Source organism: Vulpes lagopus, chromosome 11, assembly GCF_018345385.1.
Source record: "Vulpes lagopus strain Blue_001 chromosome 11, ASM1834538v1, whole genome shotgun sequence".
NCBI classification, from domain to species: Eukaryota; Metazoa; Chordata; class Mammalia; order Carnivora; family Canidae; genus Vulpes; species Vulpes lagopus.
Window position 1 is genome coordinate 92,896,897 of NC_054834.1, and position 16,982 is coordinate 92,913,878.

The following is a 16,982-nucleotide window of genomic DNA, read 5'->3' on the forward strand; positions in this document are numbered from 1 at the left end:
AGCAAGATGCAGTCAATTCGATAGTTGGGCTATTCCTGCTTCTAACAGCTGATCTATGTATAATCACTGCAGAGGGCCTGAAGACCTGATACCAGAAAGGGTCTGTCTGGACAGCAAGCAGGCAAAGCTCAAGTATAGGGCTGCAGGGAGCATGAGGAGTTCAGGCCACTTTCTGGCTTCAGAGCAGTCTCTAAGTATGTAAATCAAGCACCATTTCTCTGAGCATAGAAAAATGGGCTCGTATCATTACACTAGACTTAAAACCATCATCAAAAATGAAATTAAAATGATATCTCAGAAAGGGAACATTTCAGATCCCTGCGCCCGTCATACCTTTGCCTCTGTCCATGAATTCAATATTAGCATGTGCTTTGTTCCTCAGATCAGCTTCTACTTGAATGTCATAGCTGGGTCTTTTCTAGTAATTTCTTAACTGAAAATTTTATAGAATTTCTAGTTTAATTGAAATATGTTATATAAGAGAATCAAATGCAACTAGGCATTTTGGTGATAAAATTAAGAAGACATACGTTATAATAGGCACCTTGGATTTTTGACTCTGCAGTTCTTTGGGTTGTCTTTTTAGAGGAATTTCGTCTTTCTGATGTGCATAAAATTAATGAGGAGCAAGCATGCTCTGTATCTGCTCTGATACATTCAGTGTTGCAGCAAGGGCTAGGGACACACTGAAATGGAATTCCAGTTTGCATTTCCATCTCTTTCATGTAGTTTATTCGGATTAGAAAAGAATGTAAACAAGCCATATGGCTGAGAAAGCTGAGCATTCCAGGGCTTTCTGATAGAGACTGAAACAACATTGAAACCAATCACTTGCTGTGTACAGTTGTAATTCTCTTGTTTTCCTACCTTAAGTATTTGGGATTATACCTCTCTTTGTGTCTTGTAATGGCATACTGAGTGGAAAAATCCAAATATATCTAGAATTCTATTTATAAAAGAACATCAAAGCCTTCTAGAAACTGTAACTCATACATTGATGTAGCAGGTGCATTTATGAGGTAAACTCTGTCATATGAGCAACGTTAAGACAAATGTCACGTGAAATGTTAATATCCACTCTTCTTTATAACTATAGCATAGTCTGAAATAACTTTCACATTTATGGCTGGAGCTAAGGAATTGCTTTTTTCTGAGATAATTAGTTGCTGGGGCAGTGGCTCAAAATTTCGTTGCAGCCTGTGACACAGATAAAACGATAGATTTAACATGAAAATTGGAGTCTGGTGGATAGTTAACGTTTAAAAATAAGAAACAGTGGGGTGCCTGCCTGACTTAGTTGGTAGAGCATGTGACTCTTGATTTCAGAGTTGTAAATTCGAGTCCCACGTTGGGTATAGAGATTATTTAAAAATAAAATAAATCTTAAAAAAATAATAAAATAAAAACTAAAAATAAGAAACATCATTAGTATGGAAGGAAAGATACTGTGTGGGGGGATTCAGATCAAGATTATCTTCTGCTAATAACACATCATCACTCATAAATGAATAATTTGGCATACAGCCTCAAAATCTAGGACTAATTAATTCACAATCTCTTATGGGAAGAGTGGTCATCTTAGATAAACTCCATACTCTAATAAAAAAAATCAGCTCTTTCTTTTCGTAGGTATAGGAAAAAATTAAACAGCATGTAACTATTACACATGCAATTAAAGTGCATTGTCAGTAGCTATGTTTCCATAAATATGTAGATTGCAGTTCAGTGTCAATCTCAAGCCTTAAAAGTACTTTTAAAGACAGATCATGCTCATGAAGCATATTTATTATGTAGTTAGCATGTATGTTAAATAATTGAACAGTCTTTTAGATAAAAGTAGTGGTCTGTTGCAATTTTATTAAAGGCACACTGCTGCTTGTATAAGACTATATATGTAAATATATAATTTATTATATGATGATCTTTATATACATGTGTATATTTTAAGTTTAATCAATGGAAAGTGGTTTTTAGTTGGGCTTGTATAGTTTGTCATAAAGAGCCTGAGTTGGGAATGAGAAGCCCTAGTGTGTTGGTCACAGAGCCTCACAAGCTATGATTGACCTTTCAGTCCACACTAACTGACAGCAATTTCCTGTCAAATATACCATCTAGAAAATGATGGTACTAATTTTATAGGATTTTTATGAGAGTCAAAGAAATTAACAAGTGGGTAAACTTTGTCAACTGCAAAGCACTGCATGAATATGATAGTGTTGTAATGTGATGCTCTCTTATGAACCCTGTGGTTTCTTGATGTACTCTCACTTGTCTTCATAGCCCTCCATGGCTTTTCCCAGGTGGTGTTGCAGAGAATCTCATTAAAACTGGAATTTAACCTTGGCTCAAGGGTCCTGAAGCCAGTGCCCTATATTTTAGACTTCATTGCTGCCATATGTCTGACCTGAATACCCATCCCTTATTATTGCTAATGCTTGCAAATTTTAAAAGGACAATTCAGTGGAAAATATATTATCTCCAGAGTGTGCTGAACTTGATAAACACACTGATGCTCATTGTCACTCAGAGCTTGGGATTGCTGATGGGTCTGTATCGTGTCCCCTCATGTATTTTGTTGCCAAAGATCAGTGGGAGGGACAACTGTTTTTCTTTGGTGCCAATGCATAAATTAGTCGGTAGAATCAGTAAAGTGTGTGCCAGCTTTCTCCTGAAAGTCATTTGTTATGCTACTATTGATTCACAAAGCATTAAAATTTCAATCGTAGTTACTGGATATGCTATTACACATTGTGGGTAGCATGGAGATGATGCATTTCAAAGGACTTTCATTCATTCTGGCAAAGTAAGACATTTCATTATAGCACCGTAAACAAAATAAATATTCCTGACTTCTACTGCCTCTCTGAGCCTCTCTGCATTCCTGGACCTCTGAGGCAGATAGAGCAGGTTTTACCTCCATTCTACAATAAGTAAACTAAGGCCCAAATTTTATACCTACTGAGCTATGGAGCTGAGACTTGATCTCAAATTTCCTGGCTGAGGGCCTAGCCTGGTATTTCTTGGCAGCTTCCTTATCCCTGTGTCTTTTAATAAATATTTTTTAATTGTCTTTTTTGATATTTGCAATGTACAGCACATTTCCTAATAACAAGAAAGCTCTGATTAATGCAGAATTTGAAACTCTGCCTCTGTGACCCTCTGGTACCCCAGTTCTATCACCTACCTCCCTTGCTCCTGTACTGTGGAATCTCATAGCACTTTCCAGAATTATTCCTTTTGTGTATGTATTTTGTTTTGTTTCAGGTTGCCCAAGGAATCTTACAGATACTTATGTCAAGGAACCATAAATCCTATTGTTAAATAGTGAATTTGGTACCAAATGTTCATACTCACTGACACTTTTTTGGTTGGTGATGAAACAAAACTTAATGCCATCAAGCTGTGGATTAAAGACATACTTCAAAGCCCTTCTTCTCCACAGAGAGAATGGGGCTGGAATTTGAAGAGGCACAAGACCATGTCACTTTTCAGCTCTGAGCTTAAGATATTTGGGACACAAATTGGTTTCCTATTAACTATTAATCTTTCCTTTTTTGCTTTGATCCTCAGCCACTCACAACTGACCTTCACTACTATTATATCCTGGAGCTGTCGTTTTATTGGTCATTAATGTTTTCCCAGTTCACTGATATCAAAAGAAAGGTAAGAGTGGTTATGTTGTAAAGTGCTTGCAGATATGTGTCCTTAATGGCGCTTGGCAAATGGGTGTAGAGTCTCAGAGGCACTCACTTCCATCTGCTCTGTGGCCATACTACTTTCTGCAATTCTACAGGAAGTTCCTTATTTTGTTTGTGGTGCTTTATATGTTGTTCATAGTCTCTCTTTCCTCCTTCCTCCAAACTAGTGTTCTTTTCTCAAAGAAAAAAAATATATCAATGAATCTTTAACAGCAGTTAATTTCTTCAGTCTGGTTCACAAGGCCCTCTGTTCTTCAAATTAAATAATGAAGAAAAATTGTCTTTGTTGCCCCTGGGAGAGAATAAATTCTCAGTGTTCTAGCCCCACAAATGAATTTTTTCTTAATTAGAGTTAATGATCCGCCTATCTAAATAGTTACTCTTGCCTATTTGCCACCTAAGAGTTATATTTCTAAAACCCTCAAGACAAAGCCAAACTACTTGGAGTAATATTCAGGGTTGTCAGCATGATTTGAAGCCAGTTCTCCAGTCTCATCACCCCTCCTTGTCTCCTACACACACACACACACACACACACACACACACACACACACATCCTAGCTCTGAATATCTTTTCATCATTGTTCAGACATAATTTTTTTCATGGACCTTTGTTTTTTTATAAGGCCTTGCCTTGGCTAGAACACATCCTCTGTCCCTCCTCCCAAACCCGACCTAGTAATCTCTTCTTTGAAGGCTAATTCAATTCCCCCAAAAGTTTTGGCCACTCCATCCTCTGGGTTTAGTTTACAAGTGCCCACTGTTTACATATTGTATTTTTTTTAAATTTTTTTTTCATATTGTATTTTTTAACTGTAGTTGTCACCCTTGGGAAAGAGTAAACTCTCAATGGTCCAGCCCCATGAATGAATTTTTCCTTAATTAGAGTTATCTACTATCAAAATACATCATGAAAATACAGCATCCCCAAATGAATTGGATCAGGTGGCCTGCCTCTGTCCCTCCCCTAGACTTAAAGGGCTAAAGAGCAAAATATGTTTATTTTTATATCATGACTCCCAATGTACCTGCTTGTGATGAGGATCAGAAAGTTTGGGGTGAGTGAATAAATGGACTCATCAGAATGTCTTCTGACTTATTGATGAAGATCTTCCAAACTCCTCTGCAAACAGAACTGTGAGTTGCCAAGGAGCACAATCCTGTAACACTATAACATCCTTGGTTAGATCAGTAACCTGCTAAATTGCAAAGTGGTATCCAAGTGGCTGAGGAAGAACATGTCAGAGTCCCTGGCCCTGGTACCTGTGTGCCTTTTCCCCAGGTACATGCCTTCCACTCGCCTACAGCAGTGGCTTTCTTGGCTGGCAAAAAGCTGTCTCTCCTACCTTATGTGGCTGCACAGCCTTAATGATATATGTATGTTGTTTGATTCTCAGATGGGGAAGGTCCCTGTTAGGCTAATGCTTGGCTTAGCAGATAGCTCGTTGACAACTATAATTTGTGGTTCCTTACTCATTGTGTCACAGTGGATCCCTTTATGGAAAGGTTTAAAGATTCTTCAGTGATGGTATGCCAATCAGATTGGACCTTATCTGCCTTATATGAAGAGTCTTCTTCACTCACACGCTTAATACTTGTAGACTGGTTATTTCCTCTGTGCTCGGCTTCTTGTGCATTTTACTTATTTTTTTTTAAACCTTTAATTGTAAAAATACAAAACAAAATTTTACCATCTTTAACCATTTTGAGTGTGCATTTCAGCAGTATTACACACGTTCACATTATTGTGCAACCAGTTTCCAGAAGTCTTTCCATCTTGCATAACTGAAACTGTGCCCGTTAAACAGTAACTCCTGTGGTCCCCTTCCCCAGCCCCTGGCCACCACCACTCTTCTCTCTGTCTCAGTGATTCTGACTACTTTAGGTACCTCATATAAGTGGAATAATACCACGTTTGTCGTTTTGTGGCTGGCTTATTTCACTTAGCGAAATGTCCTCAGGATTGTCTGAGCTGTAGCACGTATCAGAAAGCCCTTACTTTATAAAGCTGAGTAGTGTGCATTTTCTTTTCTTTTGAGGAGCACTTTTTCCAGGTAGCTACCAAAAAAAAATGTATAAAAAAGGGAGGTTTGAATAGTTTCCCATTTTGTAGCTGGGAAAATTGATATATAGTGAGTTTAAGTATATTTTTCAAGGTTGTGCTAGGTGGGAATGAATCCGAGCCCAAGTTTATCCAGCAAGGTTCTGTGATTCACTCTGAGATTAGACGTGTAAACAATTCTTGCATTATCTTTCCTTGCCATGCTCCCGACATTAGAGGCAGTAAGCCTTTTGCAGCCCTTTGCCATTTATTGGTTTCTCTTTTGCTTAGTGAGAATTAGGTGTGCCATCTAGAGTCAAATAGATTAATAAAAGCAAGACTATAACTGTACTTGGCTCCCAGGAGCCTAGTCCTCGCATGACATTGCTATCCTAAAAGTCACCAAACCCCCTTCCATTTGCTTGAACTTTCTCAATGTGCATTTATTTTATTTTTTTAAGATGTTATTTATTTGAGAGTTAGACAACACAAGCAGAGGGAGAGGGAGAAGCAGACTCTCCGCTGAGCAGGGAGCATAAGGTGAGGCTCCACCCCAGGACCCCAGTATCATGACCTGAGCTGAAGGCAGACACTCAACCAACTGAGCCACCCAGGTCCCCTTCAACGTGCATTTAATGTATGTTTTCACTGAGCAAAGAGGATGCCTCAAGTCTTCATTGTTTTAAGTCAAATGATCATTACCTAATAGTTACCTTGAGTGGATGATATTCAGGGGTTGAAGAGTATCATTTTGTAAGATCTTAATATATCTTGCATCAGCGTGGAAACCACTGATGTATAAAAAAAAAGGGTAATTTTACAGTGAAGTCCGTGGAGTAGATCTCAGGCCTGCACATATTGTCAATGTTTAGTAATGAAGCATCATTTTTTTTCCTTAATCAACACCAATAGCTTACTTTAGACATCTGGCACCTAGTCCTTCTTCAGGTGGTCAGAGTACCTCTGTCCATTCCTGGTGCCATTGGTTTATTCTTCTGTCTTGCACAGAATGGGAATTTAGCCACCGCCAGACCTGTGTATAACTCAGCATGCATTTTAATATGAAGAGCCTTCTTCTCTGTTGCCATCTCTCATTAGTGAATCGTAGCATTTGCTTTTCTCCTTTGCACCATGCGAACTGTCCCTGAGGGTCCCTGGTTGTTCTCTGTACTGCTCCAGGGCTTGCACAGTCTGCTGTTCCATCCATCAGCGAGGATCAATCGAATGTCCTGGCAACCAGATACATTCCCTATCTTGCATTATCCCTACCAACTATTAACTAAACCCTATAACAACAGCCTACTTCCTAATTACAAAATAGAGCCATATGAAGACACCCATTGACCAGTAGCGAAGATTTTTCTTAGGGTTGTTAATAGAACATTATAAAGAATGTTCTTTTAGTTTCCCTATTAAATGACAATGAACTTGAATGGCCATTTCAAATAGGAACCAAGATTTATAAACATTGAATCCAAATGCATGCCTCAAACTGTTAATGATCAATAACTGAAGTGAGGTTTAGAAATCATTTTTTGTGACCCATTGAGTTTATAAGTCTTTCTAAAATGGCTTTTCTATTCATAAACTCTTTTCCTCCGGAAGTGTCCTAGGATTGCCAACTTTTTTTCTTAGTTGCTCTGTTTCTAAATAGAATCTGGTATTTAAAAATGCCTTTCTCTTGATCCTTCCTGGGGTTGGTACTTATTTAGTCAGTGATGGGATATATTATTATTAACCTTCCCAGAGTGAAGGGACAAGCCCAGATGTAGTCATTTGGTATCTTGGACTTATAATTTAAATATTCTGTTATGTGCTACCAAGATATTTTGAGGATTTTACCTTACTTACCTTTTTCTTCTTTCTTCCCTCCATTTGTTTCTCCTTCCCTCTCTACCTATTTTCCTTCCTTCCTTCTGTAAGAACAAAATTGTTAAGGGATCTTATTAGAACATCAGGTATATTCTCAGTACTCAACATTATTTGAAACATCATTTATATCCCAAGGCTTAATTTTTATTGAAATTCTGTTCTTTAGCACCTGTTCACAATGAGCATTTCTCCTGCACATCTAAATTTTCCAAGGGAAACTAATAAATGTGTTGGAGCCCAGAACAGCTTGCTCATGTCTAAGCCCTATGTCCCTTTTAACTAAGCTGCTGTTTGGCTTGATAGCCTGGGCCCTTGGCCAATAAACCCCGCTCGTGTTCAGAGTCCTTTGTAGGAAATCATCCATGGCCAGGTTCCAGGGCCCAGCTGGTGAAAGCAGCTTGTTGCTCTTTTGGTCTTTAACCTGAGAAAAACTACATCCTGTAAAAGATTCCTAACAGAGAGAGGTATGATGATTACGTTTAGCAAGAAACTTGTTGACGGGCTTGTGTTTGCTCTCTGGTAACTTCTTCAGAGAATACCTGGCACCTGTGCTGTGAATAGGGTCTTGCCATGCTCCAGATCTTCCCTGCTTCAATTAGTTTTAAGGTGAAAGAATAGCTTGCAGTAATCTCCTTTATAAGGAAGCAGGCTGGCATGGAATTAGATGAAATAATATCCATGAATACTGTCTGGTATGATGCTTGACATCATATAATGTCCATACCTAGCATATAATGACCAAACTTTGGTTGAACCAACACATGGCACTAAATCCATCCAACAAATAAAACACCCAAAGCCATTGGTCACAAATTATTGTAATTTTGGTCAATTAAAAGGTAAAGGCATGGGCTCTGGAGTCCATATGCCTGCTTAACACTAATGGTAAGAAATGGGTAGGGAATATCAGAAAGGGAGACAGAACATGAAGATTCCTAACTCTGGGAAACGAACTAGGGGCGGTGGAAGGGGAGGAGGGCGGGGGTTGGGGGTGAATGGGTGATGGGCACTGAGGGGGGCACTTGACGGGATGAGCACTGGGTGTTATTCTGTATGTTGGCAAATTGAACACCAATAAAAAATAAATTTATTATTTAAAAAAAACACTAATGGTAATGCGGTATGACCTTGAACAAGCTACTTTCCTTCTCTGTGCCTTGATTTCCTGATCCAAAGAATGGAGTTCATAGAACTAACTCCTGGGGGTATTGTGAGCATAAATAAATAATACATGCTCTTTGATCAGTGCCTGGCACATAATAAATGCCCAATAGATGTTAGTTATTACTGTGGTAATTAACATGGTTCACCAAATATTGCCACCTCTCTACCCCCAGGCACTTGTCCTGCTCAGCCAAGCCCCATTTTATGGTTGGATGGGCCCTTGTGATGGGTACGCTGTGAGCAGAACTGACTTGAGTCACTGTGAGGTATTTAATCACTGGTGAGACCTTCTAGTGTCTCTTTTCCCCTGTAGTATCGTGATTGGTAACTTTTGAGTTGGAAGCTGCTCCATTAGCTGGGTCCCTGAGTGACTATGGTGAGCAGAGTACCAGCCCCTCCCCACCCCCCAGGTCATATGCAGTGAATAGGAAACACATTTTTGTTTTAAACCACTGAAATTTTAGGGACGCTTGGGTGGCTCAGGGGTTGAGTGTCTGCCTTAGGCTCAGGGTGTGATGCTGGGGTCCTGGGATCAAGTTCTGCCTTGGGCTCCCTGCTGGGAGCCTGCTTCTCCCTCTGCCTATGTCTCTGCCTCTCTCTGTGTCTGTCATGAATAAATAAAATAAAATCTTAAAAGAAAATAAATAAATTAACCACTGAAATTTGAAGTGCTTTGTTCTTGACACATAATCTAGTATATCCTGCCTAGCATAGCTGTTATTAATAATATTGGCTAATTATCATTTTCTTGAGCAATATTTGGAAATAATTTTTCTAGATCAGCTCTTCTCAAAGTGTAATCTGTGGCCCATAGAGGTCTGCAAGGTGAAAACTATTTTCATAATAATATTAAGATGACATTTGCCTTCCTGACTGTGTTGAAACTGTATTCATAGTCCAGAAGTAATAGTGGGCAAAGTTGCAGGCGGTGGCCCCAAATGGTACTTGTAGTTATTGTATTCTTCACCGCCACATGCTTGCAGAAAGAAAAAATGTGGGCAGCCCAGGTGGCTCAGCAGTTTAGCGCTGCCTTCAGCCCAGAGTGTGACCCTGGAGACCCAGGATGGAGTCCCATCTCTGCCTGTGTCTCTGCCTCTCTCTCTCTGTCTCTGTCTCTCTCTCTCTCTCTCTCTCTGATGAATAAATAAATAAAATCTTATGCACGTGGTGCTTTGTGTTAAGAGCTGAACAAGCTACCACTCTCCTCACCATTTTTTTAAATTTTGGAAAATGTAGTTACTTTTCATGAAATTATGTTAACATGTAACAGACTTTAGTTAATAAGTGTTTTTCAAATTTCTCAGTTTTAATGTCTAACGTGGTGAATACTAGTAGAGATAACCCACATCAACAAACACTTTTTGATGTCCTTGGCGATTTTTAAAAATATAAAAGTGTTCTGAGCTTTTTTCTCCTGTAAGTCTCATTTTTACTTGGAAGAATGACTGACAAGCTGTGGTTACTCCACCTTATGTGTTTTTCAGGGTCTTTTTTTTTTTTTAATACATAAACTGATTTTGTTGAGTTTCAGGAAAAAAAATTGACGTTATTTGTTGTCAATGATAAAATTCAAGCTTTCGAGCAAAATTAGATTTTTGGAAGTCTTGTATCCACCAGTGAGAGTTTGATAGCATCTCAATCCATAAAGACTTATCTAATGAGATTGGTAGGGATATTAATAAAAGTGACTTTTAAAAATATTAACTCATGGATCCCTGGGTGACTCAGTGGTTTAGCGCCTGCCTTTGGCCCAGGGCGTGATCCCGGAGTCCGGGATCGAGTCCCGCATGGGGCTCTCTGCATGGAGCCTGCTTCTCCCTCTGCCTGTGTCTCTGCCTCTCTCTGTGTGTGTCTTTCATGAATAAGTAAATAAAACCTTTAAAAAAAAGATTTTTTAAAAATAAAAAATAAAAATAAAAATACTGACTCAGTGAACCAGTATTTTCCAAATGACTAATGTATGATGCTACGAAGTCATATATGAGTAAAAGATCTATTCAAAGGTCAAGACAGACCAAAGGACTTTAATATAAAAAAATATGAAAAGGGTATTTATATGGTTTTAGATTCTACATTGTACCTAACCTTTAACAATATCCCACTTGTCAAATGTTGGTACAATATCAAAGAAGAATATTCTTAACTACCTGAGAAGACTATTAAGATACCTCTCCCTTTCCCCACTGTTTGATACTAGATTTTCTTTATGTACTTAAGCCAAAATAACTTAGGGCAACAGATTGAATGTATAGGCAGTTAATGAGAATCCAACTCTCTTAAGCCAGACATCAAAGAGATTTGCAATAATGTAAAACATGCCACTCTCCTCACCATTTTTTTAAATTTTGGAAAATGTAGTTATTTTTCATGAAACTATGTTAATTAACATGTAATAGACTTTAGTTAATAAGTGTTTTTCAAGTTTCTCAGTTTTAATGTCTAATGTGGTGAATACTAGTAGAGATAACCCACATCAACAAATATGTTTGGTGTCCTCGGTGATTTTTAAAAATATAAAAGTGTTCTGAGACCAAAACATGAGAGAACTGCTAGTGTAGGTTATTTAAGTATTTTCTAGAGATAGGACTTCCAAGGTAATACCTCAGCTTGTATCAGTGTATTCTTTCTTTGTTTGAAAAACTAAAACCATGCCATTGTGTACCTGGGGATCATGAGGGATGGAGCATGATGTGGCATTCTCTCTGTGTAACAACCTCAGAGCTTCTACTAGGAGACAGTCAGGCAGGCCACTTAACACCTCCTTCACAGAGGTGCAGGGTTGATCTTTTATATTCCCATTTATGATTCAAGTAGATCCTTCCAGGTTCTGAGGCAGATCTCCCTGATGCTTAGGCCTTGGCCTGTATCTTTCTCACTACTATGTCTTCAGAATATAAGAAAGGAAGAATAGGCTGCTGATTTTAATAAGGTATACCACCTGTGATCAGGACATTTCAACTCAGTGCTGTGTGCAGGCTGAGAACAATGGAACGGTGTTCTCTGGAAAAGAAATGTTTTATGGGGTGATTTTATAGAGTTTTATTGAAAGGCTGCCTTAACTAGTGGCTTAATCTGGCAATCAAATTCCCAAGTGCCTTGCCAGAGGAGGGCTCTTAAGCATCTTTAGATGTCCAAGGGACACCTGAGTGGCTCAGTTGGTTAAGCGTCTGCCTTCGGCTCAGGTCATGATCTCAGGGTCCTGGGATGGAGCCCAGAGTGAGCAGGGAGCCTGCTTCTCCCTCTCCTCCTGGCTCTTGCTCTCTCACTGTCTCTGTTGCTATCTCTCTCTCTCTCTCTCTCTCTCTCAGTCCCTCTCAAATAAATAAAATTAAAAAAAAAGGATGTCACAGTCTGACTCCTGGGCACTGGACAGTCCTGGGGCATGGCAGCAGTACATACTGCTGTCCACAGTGCAGGAGGGTGACAGCTGAGAGCCTCTTCTTCCAGTACAGTGCAAAGGGCCACAGCATTGCTGCATTGCAGAGAGACTCACATCCCAGGATCTATACAGTGAGGCTGGTCTAGGCTCTGGGTCTTTAAGTCTAGGGCCTCTGGAGCCCCTACCCCCCTTCTCGCAGGAAGTGCCATTGGCACTTGGAAGGTTCTGCTTTTCATTTGGGAGGTGCAGTGGTTCAGCTGCCTCTGGGGAGTTTCTCTCAAGTCATCCTAAGATGGTTTATTGTAGCTCTAGCTCTCTCCCTGACTCATAAATCCCCTCTGTTTCTATCTCCATAAATAAAACAGACCCCTTCCCATTTCCTTCCTTTTGCCCTCCTAAGAAAGGGCACCCTTTCCACTCATGGCCAACCCTGCACATTTGCTCTTGATCCCCTTCTCTTCCTGCTTTCCAGATATGGACCATGTTCTATTTGTCAGTCTCTCACTTCTGTGTGTTTTCAGAAGCATCCTCTCTCTGTGATTCCCTTCCTTCCTCACAGTCATCTTTTTTCACATTTGTTTCTGAGCAGCAGCCTGCTGTGTAGTTAGGAGTCACACACAACCAACTTCAGATCTGGCTCTAGCCTGTTCTTACTATGTGACTTTGGAATAATTGCATAACATCTCTGTGCCTCAGTTTCTTTACAAAATGCAGTTCTAGTAATACTTGCTTCATGTGACTAAATTACAGTGTCAGCAGAGCCTTTGGAGTATGGGGATTAGTAGGCGTTATTGGAAGATAGAAAGGAGTTCACCAGGTAGTCCGAATGGAGTTAGGCTTGGAGAAGACAAGAGAAAATACCAGGGTTCCAGCCAGAAAAATAAATAAATAAATAACTGCATGGCCAGAGGCCTGTATGGGGGCAAGAAGAAGCTTGACAGGTGAATTCTGCAGATAGAGTTCTGGCTGTTTGTGAAGAGTGGGGAGTGCAGGCAGCTGAAGGAAGAGGAGTTAGAAGACTAGAGATAAGGCTTATGGTAACAGAGTTCCTCTGAACCCCTTCTGATAACTTACAGCATTGTCCCAACTAGAAGGAGACATTTTTCATCTTCATCTAAAGCACAAAATTGAGTTCTTGATTGCCCATTGTCATTTTGGGCCTCAAGGGCTTTGTAGTAAATATGAAGGTGATGGCTTTCAGGTCCTGGGATGTTTCTGATTTTACTTGAGCACAGTCTGCCCCCTACTGATCATTCTGGATGTTTTCAACATAGATGGGTTTAAGTGTTGCCGTTGCTTTTTGTCCTCAGGAATATTGAGAGAGAGAGAATAAGTCTGTAAACCTGTGCACCACTTAAGACCATTATATCGGGTATATTTAAAATGTCTCAAAAGCGACCTCCTAGCATTAAAAGCTGTACAAGTGACTATGCCTGGTAATTTAAACAGAGCCCAGAAGGCATCTCTAAAAGGCCTCCAACTACAGGTACCTGAAATTTGGCAAGCCTGCTAGTGATGAAAATTTCTAAAAACCCAAAGTTCAAGGAGAAAAAAAACATGTGTATATAATTAAAAAAAATATCTGTGTCATTTGAAACCATAGTGTATTTGGAGAATGTACTCTTAATGGGGAAAGGAAAGGAAAGCATGAAAAGAGGACTCCAGGGAGTTGCAAATTAAGTTCTTCTCTCTGGCCAGGCACCTTGGAAGGGAATTCGTAGCACCATCTTACTGTTTTCTGCCCTACAAATAAAATTTTATTGTATCCCTTTCAACAGTAATAAAATCAATTAAAGATTAAATATTAACTAAATAATTCATAGGAGACAAGATTATGAGCTCTTGATCTTGAAATGGTACCATAAATGTTACACAGGAGAAAGATTGGGTAAACACTGCTTAGACAGCGGTTCTTTATTTAATTTTATATATGTTCCCAGAAGCTATAAAGTAATGGCACATCTAGCAGTAGGGAAAGTCATATTGCCTCCAGACAGACAGCTTTTGTTTTAAGAAACCAGTGAAGAAACTTCTTGATTTTCAAATCTTATTGAAGCTGTAGTTGTAATTTATCATGAGAGTTTCAACAGACCTATCTGCCAAAACTTTTTTTATAGTTTATCTGAATTTTAGTTTAGTTTATCTGAATCTTAAAAGTAGTACTTTACAGATTACTTCAAAATAGCGGGATCCCTGGGTGGCGCAGCGGTTTAGCGCCCGCCTTTGGCCCAGGGCCCGATCCTGGAGACCCGGGATCGAGTCCCACGTCGGCTCCCGGTGCATGGAGCCTGCTTCTCCCTCTGCCTGTGTCTCTGCCTCTCTCTCTGTGTGACTATCATAAATAAATAAAAATTAAAAAAAAAATAGCTATGAAAATTAAATCTCCTGCACATCCTTTTTTGGAAGAAAATGTGATGAAGTTGGACATGACAATGTGTTTGTCACATCTCAGCTCCCATGACTTAAGTTTCCCATAATATGTCCTTAGATGTGGCTCTAAGGTAGGGGCCATCAGACTTGTCTGTGAAGGGCCAGATAGTAAACATGTTAAACCTGCAGACCACACAGTCTCTGTTGCAAGCACTCAACTCTGCTACTGTAGGAAGAACACTGCCATAGACGATGTTTAAACAAACAAACGTGACAGCGTTCTAATAAAACTTTACTTGCGAAAATAAATGTAGAGCCAGATTTGGCATGAGGGCCATATTGTACCTTTCTCTGCTCTAAAGTGGAGTAGCCGAGATGTACTATTTGCTGAATAATGGGGATTTGAGAGTTGAGAATGGCTGGTAGAGGTATTTACGTCACATCAGTACATATTTTTAAAATAATTTCATAGTAACTGATAAATTCAGATGTCTTTAATCAATGTGTTGGCACCTGTTTTTAGAATGATGTTTGTATGTGACAGTTAGTTACCATCTGCAAAGACCTCAGTCTGTATATATTTAGTCCAAAGGTGGAAAAATCTAGTCTATTGTTGAAAATTGTTGAAATAGACTTGACTGTAGATTTAGTATAAATGAAGATTTATTCATGGATTGAATTTTAGAGAAGGGATAACAGAATAATTTCTGCCAGAACTACTTTATAACTGAACAAATATTTCTCAAATCAATCACACTTTTTTTTATCCCTTCCCAGATTTTCCCATGAAGCCTAGCAAGCATAGGCTTTCCATGAGAACTAAAGTGAATTCAAGTTACAATTTTTTAAGAGCTTTGTTATTTGAAATATCTTTCTTTAAATGGCACGATTAGCCACTTTTCTTTATAGTATACCAACATTCAAGGCCAGCTAAAAATAAAATACCCAAATAAATTGACGGAGACTCTAAGTACCCAAAGGTTGATATCTTTTAAGTACATTATGTGAACTTTTCACATGACATATGGGTAAGAGAAAGGTATAATTTTCCTCAACTTGCCTAATACGGAGCAAATCAGAATCAACTGATTTTTGTAAATCACTGTGAATATATTTTTATTTTAGTCATCATCTCAAGACCTACACGGATTTTTAGTCTCTTGTTTCTTAGCTTTTTAAAATGTATTTAAATATATATATATATATATTTTTTTTAATGCTCTTAATCAGGACTTTAGCTATAGCCAAAGGTTGAGAACCTATTTTCGTATCCCCTCAATGGAAAAAGTACCTATGATTATTCTTGCCATATGTAAGTTTTGTCTGAAATCCTCCTCGCCTCCATCTGTGCATCTGTGCCACAGTGGAGATGGAACCTGAGTGGCCGTTCTTTCCCGCACATTGACAACTTATGTGCTAGTAGTCCACTTCCTGGACAGCTGTGCTTGTCCCCAACTTTCTGAGTTTTACCTTCAGGTTGCAAAATCCCAGTGAAGATACGGGAAGACAGTTTGTTATTGATCTCTATAAAAAACAATATGTTACTTTGTCAAAAGTCACACAATTTTCTATCTACCTTGAAGGTTCAAATTAAAAAAAAAAAACCAACTATTTAAAACCAAACAAAACAGCCATGAGAGCTTTCAACTGTTGTTTTGCAGTTGCTGTATAATGAAATCAGTTTTAAATTATGATGTTGCCGAGTCAATTGGGTGGCTCAGTCTGTTAAGCATCTGCCTCTTGATTTTGGCTCAGGTCATGATCTCAGAGTTGTGAGATTGAACCCCTGTCCTTCTGTTTGCTCTGCTGGGTGTGGAGCCTGCTTAAGATTCTGTCTCTTTCCCCCTCTTCCTTGGCCTCTCCCTCTCTGTTCTCGCTCTCTGAAAAATAAATTATGATGTTGTCCTTCTGTTCCTTAGAGAAGCTGAAAATTTATTAAATGGGTAACCTGGTGCTAATTACCTGATTTCTATTCAGGTAATTTTCTATTATAAGTTTATTATATTTGTTAATTTTACTTCTTTAGTTCAGGAAAGCTAATACATGTCATTTGTACCTGAGAAGGAAGAGCCTTTTCTTTGCCTGCATTTTAGAAATATTTCATATTCTTCACTATCCATACACAATCAGCTATCACTTAAAATCTTGGTGGTCTTATTTCTGTTTTCAGAAGGTTCACCACTGTTTTCCTTTATTTGTTGCAAAGATTATTCCCAAAAGAAACTATATAAAATTATGAATACTTTATCCAGCAAATGGGAATTTAGGGAACAAGTTTCTTATTGTTTGAGGATTTTTTCCCCCAAATGAGAAATGAGTTAATTTTGCTTTCATAAAAATTTATACATGAAGATGAATTTCTGGTGCCTCCTGTAGACAGAGCATTATTTCCAAATCTTTGCATCCCGATTATTGCAGAGGGAATTCCATCATATATAGAACAACAGACTTATGTTTT

At 38.8% G+C, this 16,982-nt stretch overlaps 1 protein-coding gene across 2 annotated transcripts in view; it reads left to right on the plus strand.

The window, feature by feature from the left end:
• Positions 1-16,982, plus strand: part of CERS6 (ceramide synthase 6) — a 298,528-nt gene that overhangs the window by 221,398 nt on the left and 60,148 nt on the right. For both annotated transcript variants that reach the window (XM_041722631.1, XM_041722632.1), the window contains exon 6: positions 3,571-3,663. In XM_041722631.1, the coding sequence (XP_041578565.1) occupies positions 3,571-3,663 (93 nt within the window). The remainder of the gene's footprint in view (positions 1-3,570; positions 3,664-16,982) is intronic.